Source organism: Ursus maritimus, unplaced genomic scaffold (assembly GCF_017311325.1).
Source record: "Ursus maritimus isolate PB19 unplaced genomic scaffold, ASM1731132v1 scaffold_25, whole genome shotgun sequence".
Taxonomy (NCBI): domain Eukaryota; kingdom Metazoa; phylum Chordata; class Mammalia; order Carnivora; family Ursidae; genus Ursus; species Ursus maritimus.
Window position 1 is genome coordinate 32,252,955 of NW_024425008.1, and position 26,872 is coordinate 32,279,826.

Below are 26,872 nucleotides of genomic sequence, written 5' to 3' on the forward strand. Positions count from 1 at the left end.
AAGATGAGATGATAGAAAAGAAGGAAAAAGAGGGAACATGGCTTAAAAAACTCCAATTTCAAGAATGCAGAATACGGGAAATTACTGACTCAATGAAATGTTCCAATGTCAGAATCATCGGCATCCCCGAGGGGGTAGAGAAAGAGAGAGATCTAGAAAAGATATTTGAAGAAATTGTAGCTGAGAACTTCCCTAATCTGGTGAAGGAAACAAGCATTTGTGTCCAAGAGGCAGAGAGGACCCCTCCCAAGATCAATGAGAACAGACCAACACCTTGTCACATAATAGTACAATTTGCAAATCTTAGATCCAAGCAAAAAATCTTGAAAGTGGCCAGGGGGAAGAGAATCCTCACCTACAGAGGGAGGAACATCAGAATAATGTCAGACCTGTCTACAGAGACCTGGCAAGCCAGAAAAAGCTGGCAAGACATATTCAGAGCACTAAGTGAGAAGAACATGTAATCAAGGATACTTCATCCAGCAAGGCTGTCATTCAGAATTGATGGAGAGACAAGGACCTTCCAAGACTGGCAGAAACTGAAAGAATACTTGTGACTACCAAGCCAGCCCTACAAGAAATTTTAAGGGGGGCTCTATAAAAGTAAAAAGACCCCAACAGTGATACAGGACAGAAATTTACAATCTATAGAAACAAAGACATCACAGGCAACATGACAACATTAAAATCATATCTCTCAACAATCACTGGCAATGTGAATGGCCTAAATGCTCCCATGAAACGCCACAGGGTTGCAGATTGGATAAAAAGACATGACCTGTCCATATGCTGTCTATAAGAGACTCATTTTGAACCTAAAGATACATCCAGACTGAAAGTGAAGGGATGAAGAACCATTTTTCATGCCAGAGGACCTCAAAAGAAAGCTGGGGTAGCAATTCTCATATCAGACAGATTAGATTTTAAGCTAAAGACCATAGTTAGAGATACAGAAGGACACTATATTATTCTTAAAGGGTGTATCCAACAAGGGGACCTAACAATTATAAATATCTATGACCCCAACAAGGGAGCAGCTAGATATATAGGCCACTCTTAACCAGAATAAAGAAACATATAGATAATAATACGATAATAGTTAGGGGACCTCAACACTCTGCTCTCAGCAACAGACAGATCACTTAAGCAGAAAATCAACAAAGAAACAAGAGCTTTGAATGACACACTGGACCAGATGGACCTCATAGATATACACAGGACACTACACACTAGAACAACAGAACACTCATTCTTTTCAAATGCACATTGAACTTTCTCCAGAATAGACCATATACTGGGTCACAAAACAAGTCTCAACCAATACCAAAAGACTGAGATTATTCCCTGCATATTCTCAGAACACAATGCTTTGAAACTGGAACTCAATCACAAGGAAAAATTTGAAACTCATACACTTGGAAACTAAGAACCATCCTGCTTAAGACTGATTGGATAAACCAGGAAATTAAAGAAGAACTTAAGCAATTTATGGAAACCAATGAGAATGAAAACACATTGGTCCAAAACCTGTGGGACACTGCAAAGGTGGTCCTAAGGGAAAAATACATAGCCATCCAAGCCTCACTCAAAGGAACAGAACAATCTAAAACACAATCTTTATATTCTCACCTTAAGAAGCTGGAGTTGGAACAGGAGAACAGGCCTAACCCACGCATGAGAAGGCAACTGATAAAGATTAGAGCAGAGATCAATGAATTAGAAACCAGGAGCACAGTAGAGAAGATCAACAAAATTAGAAGCTGGTTCTCTGAAAGAATTAATAAGATCGATAAGCCACTGGCCAGACTTATTCAAAAGAATAGAGAAATGACCCAAATTAATAAAATTATGAATGAAAGGGGAGAGATCACGACTGACACCAAGGAAATAGAAACAATCATTAGAATCTATTATCAACAACTATATGCCAATAAATTAAACAACCTTGAAGAAATGGATGCCTTCCTAGAAACCTATAAACTACCAGGACTGAAACAAGAAGAAACTGATTATCTAAACAGACCAATTAATCATGAAGAGATTGAAACAGTGATCAAAAACCTTCTAAAAAAGAAGAGTCCAGGGTGTGATGGATTCCCTGGGGAATTCTACCAAACATTCAAAGAAGAAATAATACCTATTTTCCTGAAGCTCTTTCAAAAAACAGAAACAGAAGGAAAACTACCAAACTCATCCTATGAGGCCAATATTACCTTGATCCCCAAACCAGGCAAAGACCCCATTAAAAAGGAGAATTACAGACCAATATCCCTGATGAACATGGATGCAAAAATTCTCAACAAGATCCTAGCTAATAGGATCCAACAGTACATTAAAAGGATTATCCATCACGACCAAGTGGGATTCATCCCTGGGATGCAAGGGTGGCTCAACATTCACAAATTGATCAGTGTGATAGATCACATTAATAAGAGAAGAGACAAGAACCATATCATCCTCTCAATTGATGCAGAAAAAGCATTTGACAAAATACAGCATCCTTTCCTGATTAAAACCCATCAGAATGTAGGGATAGAGGGTACATTCTTTAATTTCATAAAAATCATCTACGAAAAGCCTACAGTGAATATCATTCTCAATGGGGAAATGCTGAGTGCCTTTCCCTTAAGATCAGGAACACAGCAAGGATGCCCACTCTCGCCATTATTGTTCAACATAGTACTAGAAGTCCTGGCAACAGCAATCAGACAACAAAAAAGAATAACAGGTGTTCAAATTGGCAAAGAAGAAGTCAAACTCTCTCTCTTCACAGATGACATGATACTTTATATGGAAAAACCAAAAGACTCCACCCACCAAAATACTAGAACTCCTAGAACAATTCAGAAATGTGGCAGGATATAAAATCAATGCCCAGAAATCAGTTGCATTTCTATACACGAACAATGAGACTGAAGAAAGAGAAATTAGGGAATCGATTCCATTTACAATAGCACCAAAAACCATAAGATACCTCGGAATAAACTTAACCAGAGACGTGAAGGATCTATACTCTAGAAACTACAGAACACTGATGAAAGACATTGAAGAAGACACAAAAAGATGGAAAAACATTCCATGCTCATGGATCAGAAGAATAAACATAGTTAAAATGTCTACACTACCCAGAGCAATCTACACTTTCAATGCCATCCCAATCAAAATACCAATGACATTTTTCAAAGAGCTGGAACAAACTCCTGAAATTTGTGTGGAACCAGAAAGGACCCCGAATCACGAAGGAAATGTTGAAAAAGAAAAACAAAGCTGGGGGCATCACGTTGCCTGATTTCAAGCTATACTACAAAGCTGTGATCACAAAGACAGCATGGTACTGGCACAAAAACAGACACATAGACCAATGGAACAGAATAGAGACTCCAGAAATGGACCCTCAGCTCTATGGTCAAGTAGTCTTTGAGAAAGCAGGAAAAAACATCCGGTGGAAAAAAGACAGTCTCTTCAATAAATGGTGCTGGGAAAATTGGACAGCTATATACGAAAGAATGAAACTTGACCACTCTCTCACACCATACACAAAGATAAACTCCAAATGGATGAAAGACCTCGATGTGAGACAGGAAGCCATCAAAATTATAGAGGAGAACATAGGCTGTAACCTTTTCGACATCAGCCACAGCAACTTCTTTCACAACACACCTCCAAAGGCAAGAGAAACAAACAAACAAACAAAAAAAATGAACTTGTGGGACTTCATCAAGATAAGAAGTTTCTGCACAGCAAAGGAAACAGTCATCAAAACAAAGAGGCAACCCACAGAATGGGAGAAGATATTTGCAAATGAAACTATAGATAAAAGGTTGGTATCCAAGATCTATAAAGAACTTCTCAAACTCAATACACAAGAAACAAATAATCAAACCAAAAAATGGGCAGAAGATATGAACAGACATTTTTCCAATGAAGACATACAAATGGCTAACAGACACATGAAAAAATGTTCAAAATCATTAGCCATCAGGGAAATTCAAATCAAAACCACATTGAGATACCACCTTAAGCCAGTTAGAATGGCAAAAATGGACAAGGCAAGAAACAACAAATGTTGGAGAGGATGTGGAGAAAGGGGAACCCTCTTACACTGTTGGTGGGAATGCAAGTTGGTACAGCCACTTTGGAAAACAGTGTGGAGGTCCCTCAAAAAGTTAAAAATAGAGCTACCCTATGACCCAGCAATTGCTCTACTGGGTATTTACCCCAAAGATACAGACGTAGTGAAGAGAAGGGCCATATGCACCCCAATGTTCATAGCAGCATTGTCCATAATAGCTAAACTGTGGAAGGAGCTGAGATGCCCTTCAACAGACGAATGGATAAAGAAGTTGTGGTCCATATATACAATGGAATATTACTCAGCCATCAGAAAGAACAATTACCCAACATTTGCAGCAACATGGACGGGACCAGAGGAGATTATGCTAAGTGAAATAAGTCAAGCAGAGAACAATAATTATCATATGGTTTCACTCATTTATGGAACATAAGGAATAGCAGGGAGATCGGCAGGAGAAGGAAGGGAAGAATGAAGGGGGAGTAAACAGAAGGGGGAATGACCACGAGAGATTATCAACTCTGGGAAACAAACTGAGGGTTTCAGAGGGGGGGAGGGTGGGGGATTGGGCTAGGCCAGTGATGGGTATTAAGGAGGGCTCGTATTGCATGGAGCACTGGGTGTTATAGGCAAACAATGAATCATGGAACACTACATCAAAAACTAATGATGTACTGTATGGTGACTAATATAACATAATAAAAAAATAATAATAAATAAAATAAATAAAATGCTTAATTCACTTGAAAAAAAAAGCAAATGTTTACTTTCATTCAGATACTGCATTAAATACTTTTATATCCCTTTTCCTTCTTGAATATTCATAACTATTAAGTAATAATGAGGTTAATATTATTGTTATTTCTATTTTAGAGAAGACTAGGGCTTAGAAATAAAAAGTAATATACCCGATGTCATAGAACTACTAACCAACAGAAATGAAAATATCTGATGCCAAAGTTCATGCTGTTTTGTGAGGCACAATGCATATTACTTCCCAAATTTGAAAAAGGTCTTTGTAGCTTATTTTAATACAGCTTCCTACTTAATTTACTGATAATAATAGTTTGCTTCATGAAAAACTTTTAAGAACATATATTTATTAGCCCAAATAATTACTACTAATTCCTAATACATACATACATAATTGGGCCACAATATTACTCAAAGATCAATGCCAGGAAAAACAATCGGCATCCTATCAAGTCAACCCTTTACTAACAACTACAGTAGTGTTATAAAATCTTCTTGGCTTTTTAAATTTAAATTTTGAGAAAATCAACAGTCCTTTTTAAAGAAGCACATTAGGTACATGGACAGTTTGAGGAAAAATTTTACTTGCTTTTTGTAAACATTCCAGCACTTTGTTTGTATTCCTTTCGTATGTCAGGAAAAATTGTGAAAGACTTTTAAATGGACAAAAAATATTAGGTGTCTTGGGTAGTGGAGCATTCTGGATTATCTTCTACAGCCTTTCAGCTATTTTACAACTCTAATTTGCAGAAAACTGATAGTAATATAAATGGTTTGTATCCAAATGATTCTTTTGTCCAACAGAAGTGCAATGGGCTGCTTTGCAGACTAAGTGTTGCATCTATTTGTAAATTCATTTCCACATTCTTAATGCTCATATATTTTTGTTTGAGCTTTCCTGTGAAGCAGTTGTAGTATCTGTCTGGTTCCCTCAATAATTAAAGTATGAAATAACACCTCAGATATGTATTCATTTAGTATTTGTAATAAAGTTATGGTTTTACTTTCAAAAAATTATTACGAGTTTTAGAGATCATCCACTGAGATGCCCAGTGAATTCAACTAATAGGACCAGGTAAACCACATTGTTGGAGGAGCATAATTTTAAGCACTTGCTTAAGCCCACAGGTATCTTTGTGTTGCAACCACAGGTAAATCCCAAATGATAATAGAACTCTTTTCTTTTTCCTTTGCTCATTTTCTTTGTTTCCAATTCCATATGTGAATGAAATCATATGGTATTTGTCTGACTTACTTTGTTTAGCATTATACTTCCTAGCTCCATCCACGTCATTTAAATGGGAAGATTTCATTCTTTTTTATGGCCGAATAATATTCCATTATATACATCACATCTTTAACCATTCATCAGCTGATAGACATCTGGGCTGCTTCCCCCCAAAAGGGAGACATGCACCAAACATAGGGGTGCATGTCTCTCTTTGAATTAGTGTTTTTGTATTTCAGGGGTAAATACCCACTAGCGTATTCTTGGTTCATAGGGTAATTCTATTTTTAACTTTCTGAGAAAACTCCACATTGTTTTCCAGAGTGGGTGTACTAGTTTGCATTCCCACCAATAGTGCATGAGGGTTCCTATTTCTCCACTTCCTTGCCAACACTTGTTTCTTGTGTTATTGATATTAGTCATATTGATAGATGCGAGGTGATATCTCATTGTAGTTTTGATTTGCATTCCCCTGATGATGAGTGATGTTGATCATTTTTCATGTGTCTGTTGGCTATCTGGATGTCTTCTTCAGAGAAATGTTTGTTCATGTCTTCTGTTCGTTTTTTAACTGCATCTCCCTAAGGATTTTAAGCCAAATTTCACTTTATTACTTCTTCTTCTTTTTTTTTTTTTTTTGCCTCTCATTGTATTTTATTTTTTTTAAAGGTTTTATTTATTTATTAGAGAGAGAGCATGTGTGAGACAGAGAGCAAGCGAGTGAGCAGTAGAGGCAGAGGGAGAGGGAGAAGCAGATCCCCAGCTGAGCAGAGAGCCTGATGCAGGGCTCAATTCCAGGACTCTGGGATCATGACCTGAGCTGAAGGCAGAAGCTTAACCAATTGCCTCTCATTTTATATCCATATTAGGGACTGAGATTTTTTTTTGGCATCCATCATCTAAATTATTACTGGTTAGCCAGTTATACTTATCAGTTTAATCTTTTCTAGCCTGGAACTTTTTACAAACTATCATTCAGCCAGGGACTAAAACAAGTGATATGTATTCTTAAAAGTTTTTATCTGAAGATTTGTAATCTCAAGAAATTGTATCAAGACTCAACTCTCTAAATAGTTTTAATGAGAACATAATGAAGGAAAAGAAAGTAAGATGAAAAATCATGAGGCAAAAAGCAGAGTTAATAGGAATTAAATATTAGTTTGACCGATTTGTTTGTATTTTAGGAATCTTAATGAAATTAGAGTATTTCAGTTACAGGAGAAACTCTATTAAATTCCTTGATGGAATAGGCTCAGTGGCACTTACACTTTTAGAAAAAAAGCATGCTGAAGATCCTTCAGAATAAAAGACATCTTCCGTAATATGTTATAGTTTATCCTCCAAGGATAGGAGGTAGGCTGTATGCTTGCAAAACAATCAACGCAAAAGCCTATTGTCTTACCCGTTCATCTGCACTGCCTGTTGCATCATGGGAATAATTGATGAGACCAGGAATGGGCTGCTCACCGTGTGCCATGATAACAGCTGAACTGGTGTAGAATGGATGCTTCTAATGCACAACACATAACAACTATGAATACAGTGACAGGAAGACATGAAACTATACAAGCAAAATGACTAGAAAGGAAAAGGGTGAAAACAAATGAAACAATGAAATGCCAAAATTTTTCAAATGTAGGATGACAATATCAGCTTAAACTTTAAAAGTTGTAAGTTTTTCTTAAGATTGAAATTGATGGTACTTTTTACTCTTTTAATTAATAGTAAAAGAGTAAGAAGATATAATGATTTAAAAATGTACCTATTTAACCATTCAGTTCCATAAAAACAAAATGAAACAAAAACAAAAGAAAAATCACATACAATTTAAATACTTACTAGCCTTAAGTAAGACTTAATGGACCACTGAATAGATCTGGAGACAAAATTATTTGGTCTTCAATGAAAGAATTACCTACTGGTTGTCAAAAAGAACACCTTAAAAAGATCTCTATGATCCTTTCTAATCTATGTGCTGTAAAAAATCCTCTCAAGCTATGCTCATAGCCAAAATATCTGGGTGATAACCTAAAACTTTAGGAATTCCTAAAGTTTTCAATCTTGTGCTCTCAATCAATGAACAATCATTATGAAATGATATGTTACTTTCTGAAGATTTTAGAGCATACTGGGTGTATTATACTAGGTCTGAATAATAATATAAATGATGTTCTATGACTAAGGTGACTAAATTTATGCAAGTACTCATTGTATTCTAAGTATTTACTACCAAAACTGCCCAAAGAGAATCTGTAATACTTTGGTACTATTCTAATAATATTTATTACTTTACTGAATAAAAAATGCAAATATATTATATCTATTTCCTCTCTATACCACTAGGGTAATTTAGGTCAAGTAACATTTAAGTAAGTATTAATTGCTGAAAAACCCTTTCTTAAAAAAATATTAATCTTTTCAACTAAGTTTTTGAATCATCTATGGTCTTTTACCTTCAGTCTGCTACTCCTTTATGAATTTGTGAATATTTGATGTTATAAATGTATATTTAATATGACCACAAAAATGTCACATTTTACATATTTACCTGTTACTTCAATAGGTAACAGCAATATCTTTAATGTCTCAGAACTAAGAACAAACTTCAGTGCTTTCAAGGACTCTATATTATGGAGGGCACATAGCTATGGAGTGTCATGAATATCCTGTTTTTTTTTAAGGATGTCCTGAAGAGATACTGAACTTATGAAAAAACTGGATGGAAAGAGGGATGAAATCAGTACATTCACCTGTGGTTCCTTTAAATTTTTGGGTCTCTGTCAGCAGGCTTACCTTGGCAGCAATGGCTGCTGCAGTTATATGTGATGAAGAACTATCTTCTGTTGAAGCAACACCACTGTCTTTCTTCTCTTCTTCCTCTTCCTCACACTGAACCCCTTTGTCTTCTGTCTGTTTATGGGGGCTAGTTGTGGGAGGAGGGGAAAGAGGAGGTGGTGGGGAAGGTAAATCTTCAAGTTCATCATGCACTTCCTTTACTTTTACAATGGCATCACGTAAAAGGTCAATGGCATGAGGTAGAGCTGGCAGTATAAACTGAAAGCATTCCTGTATGCAAAAGGAAGAAAAAAAAAAGAAGATAAAGCACTTTCATAGGCATATAAAATGGTAACAATCAAACTTATTTGTGATTTTGGATCTATATTTCTCTCCATCTATCTTAAGAATGAATCATACTGAAAATATTGTCTTTGCATGTGAAATATGAGATAAACATGATACACAGTATTCTCTGTAAGCTGTAGAAAACTACAGTACTGTATAAGCTTATAGTATATTTTTCTTAGAGTAAAATTTCTATACAACTTTGGGTTTTAAAGATACATGTGGGAAAAGCAGGAAACAGTTTTCACCTTTCTAGTTAGAGCAGAACACTAGAATTAACAAACCAATTGAGGACTGACTTATTTTATTCAGAGAGCTAAAGTTCTGACTATTATCATAAAATATAGCTAGGCAACATTGTGCAATATACAAAAATAGATATGTTTTTCCAGAGCACTGCATAAAAATTAATATAGTTTCCTGCTCAAGTGCCCATTATTACCTATAATGTATCACCAAAAGAGAAAAGGTGACAACTTTAAAATCAGAACATAGGGCCAGATATGTCTGGGGAATGTGTTTGGGCAGAGGTCTTTCTCTTTTACATTTAAAGTAACTTACCTTAAAATTTAAGATGTAAAGAAATATCTTAAAATTTACAGAGGGTTATGGGGAATACCTGTAAGGGTACCTGATCTTTTGACTTCTCTTTATATGGCTCAATCATTTTAGTGATAAAGATTACATAGCAAAGAATTTAATCTTGACAAAAGAGAGCTCTGGCCTTTACTTTCAGCTTTTGGGAGGTGAACTCTAGTTCCTGGTCTTGCCTAAAAGGGTGTCTTTGTTTGCTTGAGATTTGGCCACTGGACAATCTAACAATGTGGACTATTATGAGGACTTTGGGAAACATGATATTAATTTTGTGTCTGGAAGAAACTGGAGACTAAAGGCATGTTTCCCCTCTGGGAAGGGTTAGACTAGAGGTCAGCCATGTGGGTAATATGCGATCAAGTCCCAATAAGAACTCTGGACATCAAAGGCAAAGGTGAGTGTGCCTAGTTAGTGATATTCTGTGTGTATTGTCTTTTTATGGCCAAGAAGAGGTAATGCTGTCCCTGGCTCCATGGGAGAGGATGTCAGAAGTTCCTCATTTGGTACCTCTCAGGATTTGCCCTATGTGCCTTTTCTCTTGGCTGATTTCAGTCTGTATTCTTTCCCTGCAATACACCACAACTGTGAGTATAGCAGCTTTCAATAAGTTCTATGAGTCCTTCAGTTAATTATTAAAATTGAGGGTGGTTTTAGAAACCCCCTAAATTGCAACTTGGTGTCAGAAGCGAAGAAAGTCTTGTGGAGTGCTCCAACTTTATAGTTGGCTAACTTTTGCAGTTGGCCCAAACTCCTACAGTTGGTGTTAGAAGTATGACTCATTAGAAAGATCCTGACTCATGTGATCATGAAACATCATCTGGGCAGAGAAAGGAAGAGAGGGTGGGGATGATTAATCTTTAGAGCCTGGTTAAACACAGGGTCACCCACAGAATGCAACTGCAGCTGTGCTGTGATTAGTTATTGGAGATAAAAGTTAGCAACGGAATTTTGAAATGAAGGATCCAACTTTTAAGGAGTTGTTATGCATTGGATGCATAAAGAAACAAGGTAAATTTATAATCTCTTAGTTATTGTTATTTGCACTAGCTAAAACAAAAGGAAGAATGTTGGGGTGAATCCTGAGGTTGTGTCAAGCTTAGATTTTGGCTGATCTAACATGTAGCTGCCAGCCCCTGAGCTGCTTCCAAAAAAAATGTTATACTGAAGTGATTAATAGCAAATAAAGTTAGACTTATTCATAAGAGAATGGAGTAAGAGAAATGAGAGATTCAGGGGACTTGACCCATAAGGGTGGAAATATTTAAATGATTATTAAGAAATGGATGAATAAAGTGAGCATTGTTGGGGGCAAAAGAAAGGCGTTAATATAGCAGCATTATGGGTTGAGTAGACAGATGGGAGCACTGGTCTCCCAACATTGAAGGGTCCTCAACAATCTCTATTTACCCTAGTTTGAAGGATTTTAAAAGCTAGAAGGCAAAGATAACTAAAAGAAACTTCACCTTGAATCACCTTAAGTGATGGTCCCATAATCTAATCAAGATAAGGCCTGACAAAATTTTGAGTGTGACTCCCTTGGTCCAAATCAGGCCTAGAAATCCAAGGCCATATGCACATAAATGGATAAAATGGTCATGGGATGGAGAAGATAATTTTCTGGGATTCCTCAACATGGGACCTGCCGTGTACTATGATTCTAATACCTGTTGAAGTTCTAATGGGAGGTACAGTTAGATTGGAAGGATACAGGGATGCAACAGTTGATGGAATTATAGTGAAAGTTGGGATGAAAATCAGAATGTCTAGACAGTGAACTTCATATGAAGTGATTGGTCTCCTTTACTTGACTGTATTATGGGGATGGATATTATGTTTGACTAGACAAGTCTTCCTTTACCTAGTATTGTAAAATAGAAAGCATATAAATCTACTCTTCCACCAGTATACATTATACATGCTAAGTGGGAACAAATAAGATGGCCTGAGTCCACACAGGTCATTAATTTGCTGTACAACAGACCTCTGTGGAGTGCAAACTGGGTTTATGGAAAAAATCTGTGAATGCCACCTAGCAACAACTGCTGAGACTTTGGGCCAGAAAATTTCCATTTGAGAGATAATTACTAGCTTGCTATTGGACTTTAATTGAGACTACCCTTATGAGTGAAGAACATAAAATAATCTTGAAACCTGAAATATCCATAATGTTTTGGGAATATCAGAGAAATGCTCTAATGGGAAGGCAATGCCCAGGAGAGTTCCATAATAAAATGGAAATGGTGCATATAGGATCATGCTACCAGGAGAATGCAAGGAGGTACTCACGAGCAGGTAGCCTCTTTTCACCTAGGGCCGACTTCGGAACCACCTGAGGAGCTGCTGGATCCTATGGCCACTTGGGCCACTTGGGCGGTGCCCTATAAACAGCTTTCTATTGATCAACAAAGAGCTGCTTGGTTTATGGATGGCAATTCCAAGGTGAAGGGACAGCATCCTGTTTGGAAGGCCGCCACTCTGATTGAAGAAGGTAAAAACAAATCAGCTCGATAGGCTGAACTGCATGATGTTTGCCCCTATGTTTGGGTTTTTACCAACTCATAGGAAGTGTGCAGGGGCCTGGCCATATGGTCAGGCAGCAGGGCAATGAAAAATTGGTCTATCAAATGGATGCTTGTATGGGGCATGGCCTATGGAAGTCACTCTGGGAATATAAGGTGTATGTTAAAGTTGGATATGGCAATGCCCATCAGAAGAACCCCCTTTCAGAAATGGAAGTTAACTGGAACTGGTGAGCAGATATCCCAGTATGCATCCTTGACGTGGCACCTGGGTCCATCAGATGAGTGGGCAATGGGGGGGCTGCAACAATGCAGACATGGGCTGAATTGATATATTCTTCTTGTACCCACTGAAGCACAAAATACCAATGAGAACTGTTCTGTCTGCTAACAAAAAAGACAGACAGCAGAAGGTTATGCAGCATATTCCATAGGGGAAAGTCCTGCACATAGCTAGCAAGTTGGACTGATGCTGCTAGTCCCTTGAGGCTACAAGTGACTCCTAACAAGAACAATTTACTCTGGACTGGGTTTTGCTTACCCAATGGTAGACCCAAATACTCCGTGTACTATAAAAAGACTAGAACAGAAAATATTGTACCAGTGACTGCAGAGTCACATTTCTTTAGACCAAAGTACACACTTTCATATTCAGAGCAATGATTTGATAGAAAATGGGAATGGGTTATGGAAACATTTGTTGTCTAACAAAGGAGGAGCATGGCTTATATGCTCTCATTACTGTGTGGTCACATTCAACAAGAGGGAGGCCAAGGAAGGGTCCCCACTAAACATAGTCCTCTACTTTTCCAGGGAAGAGGGGGCTGGGGCACGATGCTGCTATGACTATACTTTTTTCTTTAGGACTATACTTTTTCTTTTATCACATGACATCAACTTTCTTTTTTTTTTTACCTGATGCGGCGGTACTGGGATCAGGGCTGTAACTGTGCATGGCAGAAGCAGGATGATCCTTAAGTAGAAACTATTAACTATGCCTTTAAACCTTTATGTCAGAGTTCCTAAGGGCCTAATGGGGTAGATTATGCCTGACTCCATGTGGCCAAATTGGGATTGACAGTGGATGCAGCTATATTGCCTGGTGTTTGAGATTGCTCACTAGTAACCCTACCTTGTATGAATGGAAAAGGACTAAGCAGGTGGCACTTGTTAAACGAGTATTACTGGTGGCAATCTGGAGCAGCACAGTGGCCAAATCAACTGTCTCATTAAAAGATTTTCAAAGGAAAAGTCTGAGTAAAAATGGAAAGAAGGAGGAATGGTACCTGGAGGTAAAGGGATGAATAAATGGGTTCTGCAATGAGGGAGATCCAATATATTGGTGTCTCAAAATCCTTAGAACAAGAGAGGATATTGTTTCTTAGCTCGGTTGTAACAGATGCCAGAAAGGTTAAAGCCATATGTTGCTGAGACTACTACTTTGGGAACCTGACAAGCCTGTAAACCTGAGCAGCACAGTTCTGGGAGACATCTTGATCATATGGTATGATGATAGACTAAGATAACTGTTAACATCTATGTAGGACTCCAGTAGTGTGCCAGTTATCTTTTAACTCGTATTTCAGGTTATATCTACAACTCTACTGTGAAATGTTATAATACTGTCATTGCTAGTAAGATTATGATACTGATACTGATGATCATATGTATTGGGAAACTGAGTTAAATCCTCCTCAAAATGTAATACCAATGGAAAATGACTGGCCTGAACAAGATAGCTCATGTTTGTGGTAAACAGTTTTGTGCAAATGTATCATAGGATAAAAATAGTAGCAGATCAAGGTAAAACATCAGTATTAGTACAAAAATCTGAAATATGTATAATGGCTTTAGAGTATAAATTAACTATTTCTCAAATTTATCCCTGTCCCACACTGGCTCCTCTATATCTTAGACATATTCACACTGATACTGTTATATCTGTAATATAAATGCTATAGTAAATATAGATGCCCAGCCAGACAAATACAATCATTTTTCTATGAGAGAGCTTTGGCCAAAAGCCAGGGGGTAGCTTGTATAATGAAGAATTAACCTTACCCCAAGAGAGTCTGGCCTTGCTCTCAGTTCCTGGGATGTGATAAGAGTGTCTTTGTTGCCTGGGAACTCTGGCCACCAGACAGTGTAACAGCGCAACTTATGATGAGGGCTTTGGGCATTTTGGTATCAGTTTTGTTTCTGGAAGGTGTTGGAGACTAAAGGAAACAGCCTAACCTTTGGAAAGGGCTAGAGACTAAAGGCCAGCATTATGGGCAGTATGTGATGAGCCCCAGTAAAAACTCTGAACACTAAAGGCTTAGAGCTTCCCTGATGGCAAAATGCCCTGTGCTGTTATACATCAATGTCAAGAGAGTAATGCATTCATGATTTTACAGGGAGAGGATAATAGAAGGTCTGCATTTGGTACCTCTTTTCTACTCTTGCTTAACTTTAATCTGTATCCTTTCTGTGTCATAAAGTTTAACTGTCAGCTTAACATCTTTTGGTGAGTTCTGTGAGTATTTCCAGTGAATTACTGAAACTGAGGGTGGTTTTGGGAATGCACTAAATTGCAACTGGTGTCAGACACTAGTGAGGGCAGTCTCACGGAGTGCTCTAACATTTTGGTTGACTAACTCTCATAGTTGCCTAAAACTTTATGCTAAATCATATAAATCTCAAGGTTGCTTACCTGAGATCCTTTCTTGCTACCTGGCAGGTTAATTATTAGAGTTTTCCCTCTGATTCCACATACAGGTCTGAAAGGAAAGAGAAACTGGATGAATACTAAATTGCAATGAATGGTTGGTTTAAATACATTCAACAAGGATCAATCATTATACTTACATGTGAACAACTGTTTTAGAATAAAATTATTACAACTAGAGATTTACCAATTGCTATACAAATTGAGCACTCTGACGGAGGTTTTTACAATAATGGTTAGTGTGGTAGACTGGAAAAATGTACTGAACGTGGAATCAGAATAAATTAGCCAATTTAAAGAAATAATGGCCAAAATACCTTCTTTCTCAAATTTAGCTTCTTCTTATCTCATATAGTTCTAAGAGTTCAATGAGATAAATATATTAAAAATGTGTAGCACAGCAAGATTTATGTTCAAAAGTCTAACACAAAAAGCACTCAACAGTTGAGTGAGACTTACATTTGAGCTCTTGCTTCTCAGAAAAAGGTGTAAATTTTAAAGTAAAATAAGGTTTCTCACAAATGAATGGCAGTGGGGAGCGTTTGGAGAGCTTAGCTGCTGAAAGATCCATTGAAGAACATGGGCAAGTAAAAGTAGAAAGGTCTTTCAGAGATCACTGTAAATTTCCAGCCACTTTTAAACCAAGTGGTTAGATAAGAAACATAAACAGTAGAAAAGCACTGGAAGACAGTGGCCCTATTTCATTCTTTTTCATGTAACTGTCCAGTTTTTCCACCATTTACTGAAGACACTATCCTTTCCCCATTATATATTCTTGGTTCCTTTGTCATGAATTAATTGACCATATATGCATGGGTTTACTTATGGGTAGTACTCTATTTTGTTCCACTGATCTGAGTGTCTGTTTTTATGCCAATACCATATTGTTTTGATTACTACAGCTTTGTAATATAGTTCGATCAGGAAGTGTGATGCCTCCAGCTTTGTTCACCTTTCTCAAGATGCTTTGAATATTTGTGGTCTTCTGTGTTTCCATTAGGAATTAGGAATGACTGCTCTATTTCCGTAAAAAATGCCATTGGAATTTTGATAGGAATTGCACTGAATATGCAGATTGCTTTGGGCAATATGGACATTTTACTTTACTTTTAAATTTAATTTAATTTAATTTTAAAGATTTATTTATTTAACACATGCGGAGAGAGACAGAGAGAGTGAGCACAAGCAGGGGGGGTGGCAGAGGGAGCAGGAGAAGCAGACTCCCGGCTGAGCAGGGAGCCTGATGAGGGGCTTGATCCCAGGACCATGGGATCATGACCTGAGCTGAAGACAGACACTGAACTGACTGAGCCACCCAGGTGCCCCCAATATGGACATTTTAATAATATTAATTGTTTCAATCCACAACCATTAAATATCTTTCTATTTATTTGTCTTTAATTTTTTTCATCAATGTCTTGCAGTTTTCAGTGTACAGGATTTTCACTTCTTTGATTAATTTTATTCCTAATTTTATTCCTTTTGATGCAATTATAAATGGGATTGTTTTCTTAATTTCTCTGATAGTTCATTATTGGAGTATAAAAATGCAACTGATTTTTAAATATTAATTTTGTATCCTGCAACTTCACTAATTTGTTTCTTAGTTCTAATTTTGTTTTTTTTTTTTTAGTGAAGTCTTTAGGGTTTATTACATATAACAGCATGTCATCTGCAAATAGACAGTTTTACTTCTTTTCTGATTTGGGTGACTTTTATTTACTTATTTTTCTTGCCTAATTGCTCTGGCTACAACTTCCAGTACTATGTTGAATAAAAGTGGTGAGAGTAGGTGTCCTTGTTTTGTTCCTGATCTTAGAGAGAAAATGTTCAGTTTTTCACCACTGAGTATGATGTTAGCTGCAGGCTTGTCAGATGTTATTAAATTTAGGTACATTCCTTCTATATCCATGTTGTTGAGAGTTTTCATCATGAATGGATGTTAAATTCTTTTTTTTTTTTTTAAAGATTTTATTTATTTATTTTGACAGAGAGAGACAGCCAGTGAGAGAGGGAACACAAGCAGGGGGAGTGGGAGAGGAAGAAGCAGGCTCCCAGCGGAGGAGCCCGATGTGGGACTCAATCCTGGAACGCCAGGATCACGCCCTGAGCCGAAGGCAGCCGCCTAACGACTGCGCTACCCAGGCGCCCCATGGATGTTAAATTCTGTCAAATGCTTTTTCTGCATCTGTTGAGAGGATTATATAATTTTTTTATCCTTTATTTTGTTAATGTGGTCTATCACATCAATTGCTGTGGATGTTAAACCATCATCGCAACCCTGGAAAAAAAAATCCCACTTCATCATGGTCCTTTTAATGTACTGTTGTACTCAGTTTGCTAATATTTTGTTGACAATTTTTGCATCTATATTCATTAGGGATATTGACCCATATTTTTCTTTCTTGTAGTTTTCTTCTCTGGTTTTGGTGTCAAGGTAATGCTGCTCTTATAAAATGAGTTTGGAAGTGTTCCCTCCTCTTCTATTTTTTGGAAGAGTCTGAGAAGAATTGGTATTAATTCCTCTTTAATTGTTTCATAAAATTCAATAGTGAAGACATATGGTCACTGACTTGTTGGAAAGTTTCGAATTACTGATTCAATCTCCCTACTAGTAATTGGTCTGCTCAGATTTTCTATTTCATGATTAAGTCATGGTAGGTTGTATGTTTCTAGAAATTTATCCATGTCTGGTAGGTTGTCCAATTTGTTGGCGTACAATTGATCATAGTAGTGTCTTATGATCTTTGTATTTCTGTAGCATTCAGTTCTAATGTTTCCTCCTTTATAAATGATTTTATTTAGTTGAGTGCTCTTTGCTTTTTTTTGTGAATCTAATTTTTAAAATTTTTTCAAAGTATCAGCTCTTAACATCATTGATATTTTCTGTTGTCTTTTTAGTCTCTATTTCCTTTATTTCTGCTCTGTTCTTTATCTCCTTCCTTCTAATAACTATGGGTTTAATTTGTTCGTTTTATTTCCTTGAGGTATAAAGTTTAGTTACGGCCTAAAGTTGCAGGCATTTTTTGCTATGAACGTCCCTCTTAGATTGCTTTTGTTTCATCTCATAAGTTTTAGTATGCTATATTTCCATTTTCATTTCTCCCAAGGTATTTGATTTTGCTTTTGATTTCTTCTTTCACCCATTGGTTGTTCAGAAGCATGTTGCTGACTTTTCATATATTTGTGATTTTTCCAGTTTTTTTCTTGTAATTGATTTCTAGGTTCATACCATTATGGACAGAAAAGATGCTTGATAGGATTTCAATCTAATTAAATTTTTTAAAATTTGTATTGTGGTCTAATATATGATCTGTCATATCTCATGATATATTTCATGGAGAATGGACAAAGTGTGTTTGAGAAGAATGTGTATTCTGCAACTTTTGGAAGGAAAGTTCTGTTTAAGTGTCTGCTAAGTCCATTTGGTGTAAAGTGTCATTTAAGTTCAATGTTTCCTTATTGATTTTCTGTTGGATCTATTCATTGATGAAAGTGGGGTACTGAAATCTCCTACTATTATTGCATTTTTATTTTTCCCTTCAGGTCTGTTAATACTTGCTTTATATAGTTAGATGCTCCTATGTTTAGTGCATAAGTATTAACAAATGTTATATCCTCTTGTTGGACTGACCCTTTATTATTATACAATGATTTTCTTTTGTCTCTTATTACAGCCTTTTTTTTTAAAGTCTATTTTGTCTGATATAAGCATAGTTACCCCAGCTTTCCTTTATTTTCCATTTGAAAATATTTTTTTCCATCCCTTCACTTTCAGTCTGTGTGTGACCCTACATCTGAATTGAGTCTCCTGTAGGCAGCATATAGTGCGGTCTTGTTTTATTACTCCATTCAGTCACTCTGTTGTGATTGGAGAATTTAGTCCATTTATATTTAAAGAAATTATTAATAGGTGTGGACTTACTATAATTTTATAAATTGCTTTTCTGGTGGTTTTGTAATACCTTTGATTTTTCTCTTGCTCCCTCCCTTTGTGATTTGATGGCTTTCTGTAGTGGTGTGTTTGGATTTCTTTCTCTTTATCTTTTTTGTGTTTCCTATAGGTTTTTGCTTTGTGGTTACCATGAGGCTTACATAAAACATACCTATAACAGCTGATTTTAAGTTGATAACTTAAGTTTGAACACATTCTAAAGTTCTACATTTTTACTCTCTCCACCATGTTTTGTTTTTGGTGTCACAATTCATATCTCTTTAACTTGTATATCCATTAACAAGTTACTATGGTTATAGTTATTTTTAATACTTTTGTCTTTTAACTTTCACATTAGATATAAAAAGTATCAACAAACAATTACAACATTAGACTATTCTGAATTCAACCATATATTTATTTTTACAAGTAAGATTTACACTTTCATTTGTTTTCCTGTTATTAATTATTGCCCTTTTGTTTCAGCTGAAAGAAGTCCCTTTAACATTTCTTATAAGGCCAGTGTAGTAGTGCTGAACTCTTTAGCCTTTGTTCATATAGAAAACTCTTTCTCTCTCTTTCAGTTCTGAAGGACAACTTTGTTGGATAAAGGATTCTTGTTTGGCAGGGATTTTTCTTTTTCTTTCTTTCAGCACTTGAATATTTTGTGTCACCCCTTTCAGGTGGGCAAAATTTCTGCTGAAAAATCTATTTGTATCTTATAAGGTTCCCTGTATATAAAAAGTTTTTTTTTTCTCTTGTTATTTTTAACTTTTGACAATTTAATTATAATATGTCTTTGAGTGGGTCTCTGGATTCATCTAATTTGGAACTCTTAGTCTTCCTGGGTCTGGATGTCTATTTCCTTCCTCAGGTTAGGGATACTTTCAGCCATTATGTTTCAAATACATTTTCTGCTTCTTTTCCTCCCTTTTCTCCTTCTGGGATCCTTACATTATGAATATTAGTCTGCTTGATCCTGCCCCATAAGCCTCTTAAACTATCTTCAATTTTTATTTCTCCCCTGACTAGATAAATTCCATTGCCTTGTCTTAAAGTGTGCTGATTCTTTCTTCTGCCTCATCTAGTGTTGTTAAATCCCACTACTGACTGCTTTAGTCCAGTTATGTATTCTTCAGCTATGTGATTTCTGTGTGGTAGTTTCTTATATTTTCTCTTTGTTGAAATTCTTACTTTGTTCAGACATTGTACTCCTGACCTTGATGATCATCTTTATGACCATGATTTTGATCTCTTTATCAGGTAAATCATTTATCTCTGTATCATTAATGTCTTTCATGAGATTTTATCTGACTGACACACACCTCTGGGATCTTTGTAATTTTATACAGCAAGTTCATCCCATCTGTGTTTATTAGTTTCCTTTTCTAAGGGCAATGGCCATGAATTTATCCTGACAACAATGCTGTGTGTCAATATATTTCTGACTTATCAAGTACTATGGAACTTGGAATTTAATTTACAAAAATGTAACTCTATTTTCCAAGAATGTTTCTAAGAATGTTCCAAGTATTAACTCCCTCCACCACAGATTATTGGCAAATACAAATTCAGTTCATTTTCTATTCTAACTTTTTTGCAAACAAGCCAAGCCTGTTATGTCTCCAAAAATACTTCATCTGCTCTAGGGTGACACCCTAAATAGTAGTGCTAATGAAGGTAAGCATATAAACTTCAATCAGTATTGTATGTGTATATGTATATGTAATAGTTATAATATCTACATCACTATTCTTCTGTGTTATGCATGTATATGTGTATGTGATACAATTAAAAGCCTAAGTATACAGCCATAAGAAATCATAACTGTTATTTTCCCTTAATCTCTTTGGACTTTTACTTCACCAAAAAATTAGATTGGGCTTATCAGTTTCTTTGAATGTTTAAAAATTAATTTTGACTGTAGTGTCATTTGCAAATATATTCTCCCATTCCGTGGGCTGCCCCTTAGTTTTTTTGACTGTTTCCTTGGCTGTGCAGAAGCACTGGTATCCAAGATCTACAAAGAACTTCTCAAACTCAATACACGAGAAACAAATAAACAAATCATAAAATGGGCAGAAGATATGAATAGACACTTTTCCAATGAAGACATACAAATGGCTAACAGACACATGAAAAAATGTTCAAAATCATTAGCCATCAGGAAAATTCAAATCAAAACCACACTGAGATACCACCTTATGCCAGTTAGAATGGCAAAAACTGACAAGGCAAGAAAGAACAAATGTTGGAGAGGATGTGGAGAAAGGGGATCCCTCCTACATTGTTGGTGGGAATGCAAGTTGGTACCGCCACTCTGGAAAACAGTGTGGAGGTCCCTTAAAAAGTTAAAAATTGAGCTACCCTATGATCCAGCCATTGCACTACTGGGTATTTACCCCAAAGATACAGACATAGTGAAGAGAAGGGCCATATGCACCCCAATGTTCATAGCAGCACATAGCTAAATCGTGGAAGGAACCGAGATGCCCTTCAACAGATGACTGGATTAAGAAGATGTGGTCCATATATACAATGGAATATTACTCAGCTGTCAAAAAGAATGATTTCTCAACATTTGTTGCAACATGGATGGCACTGGAGGAGATAATGCTGAGTGAAAAAGTCAAGCACAGAAAGACAATTATCATATGGTTTCTCTCATTTATGGAACATAAGAACTAGGAAGATTGGTAGGAGAAGAAAGGGATAAAGAAAGGGGGGGTAATCAGAAGGGGGAATGAAGCATGAGAGACTATGGACTCTGAGAAACAAACTGAGGGCTTCAGAGGGGAGGGGGGTGGGGGAATGCGATAGGCTGGTGATGGGTAGTTAGGAGGGCACGTATTGCATGGTGCACTGGGTGTTATACGCAACTGATGAATCATGGAACTTTACATCAAAAACCACGGATGTACTGTATGGTGACTAACATAATATAATAAAAATATTATTATAATAAAAAAATAAAAATTAATTTTGAGATATAGTTTTTCATCTATAGAATGTCCAGAGTCATGACAAAAAGAAAGTACTTATCTTTACATAACTCCTTTGTTTTATAAAGTGGTTTTATAAACACTATCTCATTTAATAATTTTTAAAAATACAAGTACTACAGTCTTAGTATATTCCAATATTTATTAAACAACTAAGGACTTGCACTAAGTATTGTGGGATAAATGCGTCTCAATTCCTTAGGGAGATTACAAATGTGATACAAAACATTAAAGCATGTAAACAAATTAACTATAAGATAGTAGGTGATAACACAAACTGGCCCAAAGTACTGTATCCAAAATAAAAGCTGTAACTTTTAGGTGAGGGTATGAGGTAATTCTTTCTGGAAGATGTAGCATTTGAGTGATTTTATAAAGGAAAATATTTGAACAGGTAGGACAAAATGGGGGGAAGGGCAAGAAAAAGAGGATAGTTTAGATAGAGAAGAAATACAAGGTAAAAGCACAGAGACACAAAGGAACGAAGTGCATTTTGGTTATAGTAAGTCTTTCACCTAGTGAGAGCATAGTGTACTTAGACGAGTAATGTGAGGTAAGAAGTACTAGTGGAAAGATGTCGCAGTTTGATAAATTAGTAATTTTCAAGTGTAGTCTCTGCACCAGCAACATACGCATCGTTTGGTGATTTGTTAGACATGTAAAACCTCTCATACTGCCCATCTACTCTCCTCACTGCTTTTGATCTACTGAGTTGGAAACTATGGGGATGAGATCCAGCACTCATCAACTTATGAAGCTCTCTAGTTGATTCTGTTCCATGGTAAAGCTTAAGCACTACTGTGATAGTGTGCTTGTGATAGTATTTTGATATTTCTTGAATTTTGGTATTACTCTTTACTATTAATGTAATATTGGCTTAGATACTGAGCCTCTCTTATTTCTTAGTTTTCAAAACCTGAGTTATTCTAAGGATTAATACAATCCTTGAAATATAATGTATTGTACAGTGCTTAGAACATACTGGATAATCTATAAATACCTGGCCAATTTTCCCTTAAAAAGTACATTGGAGTTAGAATAATGAAGGTCATGAATTCACTGTAAAGATCTAGACCTCTTTTTAAATTAAGTTTTTAATTTCAATTCCAGTATAGTTAACGTACAGTGTTAGATTAGTTTCATGTGTACAATACAATGATTCAACAAGTCTATACATTTCTCAGTGCTCATCATGATAAGTGTACTCTTAAATCATCTTCACCCATTGCATCCATCTTCCCACCCACCTCCTATCTGGCAACCACCAATTTATTCTATTTAAGAGTCCATTTTTAATTTTTCTTGTTTGTTTTGTTTCATAAAGTCCACATATGACTGAAATCATATGGTATTTGTCTTTCTCTAAGTTATTTCACTTAGCATTATACCCTCTAGATCCACCCATGCTGTTTCAAATGACAAGATTTCATTTTTTATGGCTGAGCAGTATTCCACCGTACATACATACCACATCTACTTTATCCATTCATCTATTGATGGACACTTGGGTTCCTTCCATAATTTGGCAATTATAAATGATGCTAGGGTAAACATAGGGGTGCATATATCTTTTCGAATTAGTGTTCTCATTTTCTCTGGGCAAATACCCAGTAGTGAAAATTAATGGATGAGATGATAATTCTACTTTGAAGTTTTTGAGGAACCTCCATACTCTCTTCCATAGTGGTTGCACCAATGTCTGTTAGCCATTTGTATATCTTCTTTGGAGAAATGTCTGTTCATGTCTTCTGCTCATTTCTTGACTGGATTTTTTGTGTTTTGGGTGTTGAGTTTGGTAAGTTCTTTACAGATTTTGGATACTAGCCCTTTATCTGATATATCATTTGCAAATATCTTCTGCCATCCCATAGGTTTCTTTTAGTTGTGTTGATTGTTTCCTTTGCTGTGCAAAAGCTTTTTATCCTGATGAAGTCCCAATAGTTCATTTTTGCTTTTGTTTCCCGTGTCTCTGGAGATGTATGTAGTAAGAAATTGCTGTGGCCAAGGTCAAGAGATTACTGCCTGTGTTTTCCTCTAGGGATCTGATGGACTCCTGTCTCACATTTAGGTCTTTCATCCATTTTTAATTTATTTTTGTGTATGGTGTAAGAAAGTGGTCCAGTTTCATTTTTCTGGAACGTGGCTGTCTAGTTTTCCGAACACCACTTGTTGAAGAGACTGTCTTTTTTTTCCATTGGATATTCTGTCCTGCTTTGTTGAAGATTAGTTGACCGTAGAGTTGAGGGTCCATTTCTGGGTTCTCTATTCTGTTCCATTGATCTATGTGTCTATGTTTGTGTCAGTACCATACCATCTTGATGATTACAGCTTTGTAATAGAGATTGAAATCCTGAATTGAGATGCCTCCAGCTTTGGTTTTCTTTTTCAACATTATTATGGCCATTTGGGGTCTTTTTTGGTTCCATATAAATTTTAGAATTGTTTGCTCCACAGTGTGGAGGTCCCTTAAAAAGTTAAAAATTGAGCTTCCCTATGATCCAGCCATTGCACTACTGGGTATTTACCCCAAAGATACAGACGTAGTGAAGAGAAGGGCCATATGCACCCCAATGTTCATAGCAGCAATGTCCACAATGTGTTAAATTAAAGAAGAGAGACAGATTAGCACTGAGAAAAATTCACCTTAATAAAACTCAGCTTAATACGAGAAAATAATTTATTCACCTTGCATAATACTATTTCATTTTATTTAGTCCTTTCTCTAAGAATTCTAGAGATCTTTGTTAAGTATTATCCACTTAATCCCCCATTGACAGGTATAAAAGGAAAAGGCACTGCTATTACCATTTGCAAACATGCAAGAGATTTCAGTTAACAAATAAAAAAAAAAAAAAAAAGAATTGTTTGCTCCAGCTCTGTGAAAGATGCTGGTGTTATTTTGATAGGGATTGCAAGGTACTCTGCATTATTATAATCTAACCTCTTAGAATAGCTTTTGCTGCATCCCAAAGACTTTGGATTATTGTGTTTTCATTTCATTTTTCTCCATATATTTTTTGATTTTGTCTTTGATTTCTTGGTTGACACATTCATTGTTTAATAGCATGTTATTTAACCTTCATGTGTTTGTGTTCTTTCCAAATTTTTTCTTGTGATTAATTTCTAGTTTCATATAATTGTGGTCAGAAAAGATGCATGATATGATTTCTTTTTGAATTTGCTGAGACTATTCTCTGGCCTAACATGTGATCTATTCTGTACAGTGTTCCATGTGCACTTGAAAAGAATGTGTACTCTTCTGTTTTTGGTTGGAAAGTTTTGAATAACATCTGTTATATCCATCTGGTCCAATGTTTCATTCAAAGCCACTGTTTCCTTGTGATTTTCTGTCTCGATGATTTATCCACTAATGTAAGTAGGGTATTAAAGTCCCCCACTATTATTGTATTATTATCAATTTCTTCCTTTATGTCTATTTATAGTTGCTTTATGTATTTAGGTGTTTCCATGTTGGTTGCATAATTATTTACAATTGTTATATCTTGTTGGATTGTTCCTTTTGTGATTATGTAGTTTCCTTTGACCCCTATTACAGTCTTTGTTTTGAAGTCTATTTTGTACGACATAAGTATTGTCACTTCAGCTTTTTTTTCACTTCCATTTGCATGATAAATGTTTTTCCATCCTTTCACTTTCAATCTGCATGTGGCTTTAGGTCTGAGAGTCTCTTGTAGACAGTATATAAATGGGTCTACCTTTTTATCCATTCAGTCACCCTATGTCTTTTGTTTGGAGCATTCAGTCCATTTACATTCGATGTAATTATTGACAGGTATGTACTTATTGCCATTTTGTCACTTGTTTTATGGTTGTTTTTGTAGTTCTTCTCTGTTCCTTTCTTCTCTTGCTCTCTTGTTGTTTAAATGGCTGTCTTTAATGGTATGCTTGGGTTCCTCTCTCTTTATTTTTTGTATATCTAATTACAGGCTTTTGGTTTTGGCTACCATTAGGTTTATATATAACATCCTATGCATATAGCAGTCTATATTAGGATGATTAAGTTTGAAAGTATCCTGAATTAACAAATTTTTACTCCCTGTCCACATTTTTATGTACATGATGTCATACTTTACATGCTTTTATTTTGCAAATACCTTGACCGATTTTTATAGATACAACTGGTTTTTACTGCTGTTGTGCTTTAACCTCTGTACTGGTTTTATAAGCGATCAATGTACTACTTTTATTATGTTTGTATGTATCTGTGAAATTTTTTCCTTTTGTTATTTTCTTACTCCTGATTATGGCTTTTTCTTTCCACTCAAGGAATTTCCTTTAACATTTCTTATAAGGTTAGTTTATTAGTGATGAATTCTCTTAACTTTTGTTAGTGTGGAAAACTCTTTATATCTACTTCTATTCGGACTAACCCTTGCTGGATAGAATATTCTTGGTTGCAGGTTTTTTCCTTTCAGCACTTGAACATATCAATGCCCACTCCCTTCTGGCCTACAAAGTTTCTGCTTAAAAAATAATTTAATAGGTTTATAAGATTTCCCTTGTATATAACTTTTCTTTTCTCTTGCTACTTTAAAAATTCTTTTTGTCACAACTTCTTGCCATTTTAATTATTATGAGTCTTGGTACAGATCTCCTTGGGTTGATTTTGTTGGGTCCTCTCTTTGCCTCCTGGATCTGGATGTGTTTTTTCTCCCAGACTAGGGACATTTTCAGTCATTATTTTTTCAAATAAATTTTATGCTGCCTTTACTCTCCTCCTTTCTGAGATATCTAGAATGCAAATTTTATTAACACTGGATGGTGTCACTGAGTTCCATTAACCTATTCTCATTTTTATTATTATTATTTTTCTATTTGCTGTTCAGCTTGGTTGCTTTCTATTACTCTGTCTTCCAAGTCACTGATCCATTCTTCTGCTTCTGCTACTCTACTGTGTATTCCCTCCTGTGTACTTTAAT

General features: G+C 36.0%; 1 protein-coding gene across 4 annotated transcripts in view; it reads right to left on the bottom strand.

The window, feature by feature from the left end:
* Nucleotides 1-26,872, bottom strand: part of GPHN (gephyrin) — a 642,872-nt gene that overhangs the window by 223,809 nt on the left and 392,191 nt on the right. For 2 of the 4 annotated variants that reach the window (XM_040641766.1, XM_008700679.2), the window contains exons 6-8: nucleotides 14,982-15,048; nucleotides 8,847-9,119; nucleotides 7,456-7,563 (exon numbers count right to left, since the gene is read on the bottom strand). In XM_040641766.1, the coding sequence (XP_040497700.1) occupies nucleotides 7,456-7,563; nucleotides 8,847-9,119; nucleotides 14,982-15,048 (448 nt within the window). The remainder of the gene's footprint in view (nucleotides 1-7,455; nucleotides 7,564-8,846; nucleotides 9,120-14,981; nucleotides 15,049-26,872) is intronic. The other 2 variants (XM_040641767.1, XM_040641768.1) reach the window with 1 other exon arrangement.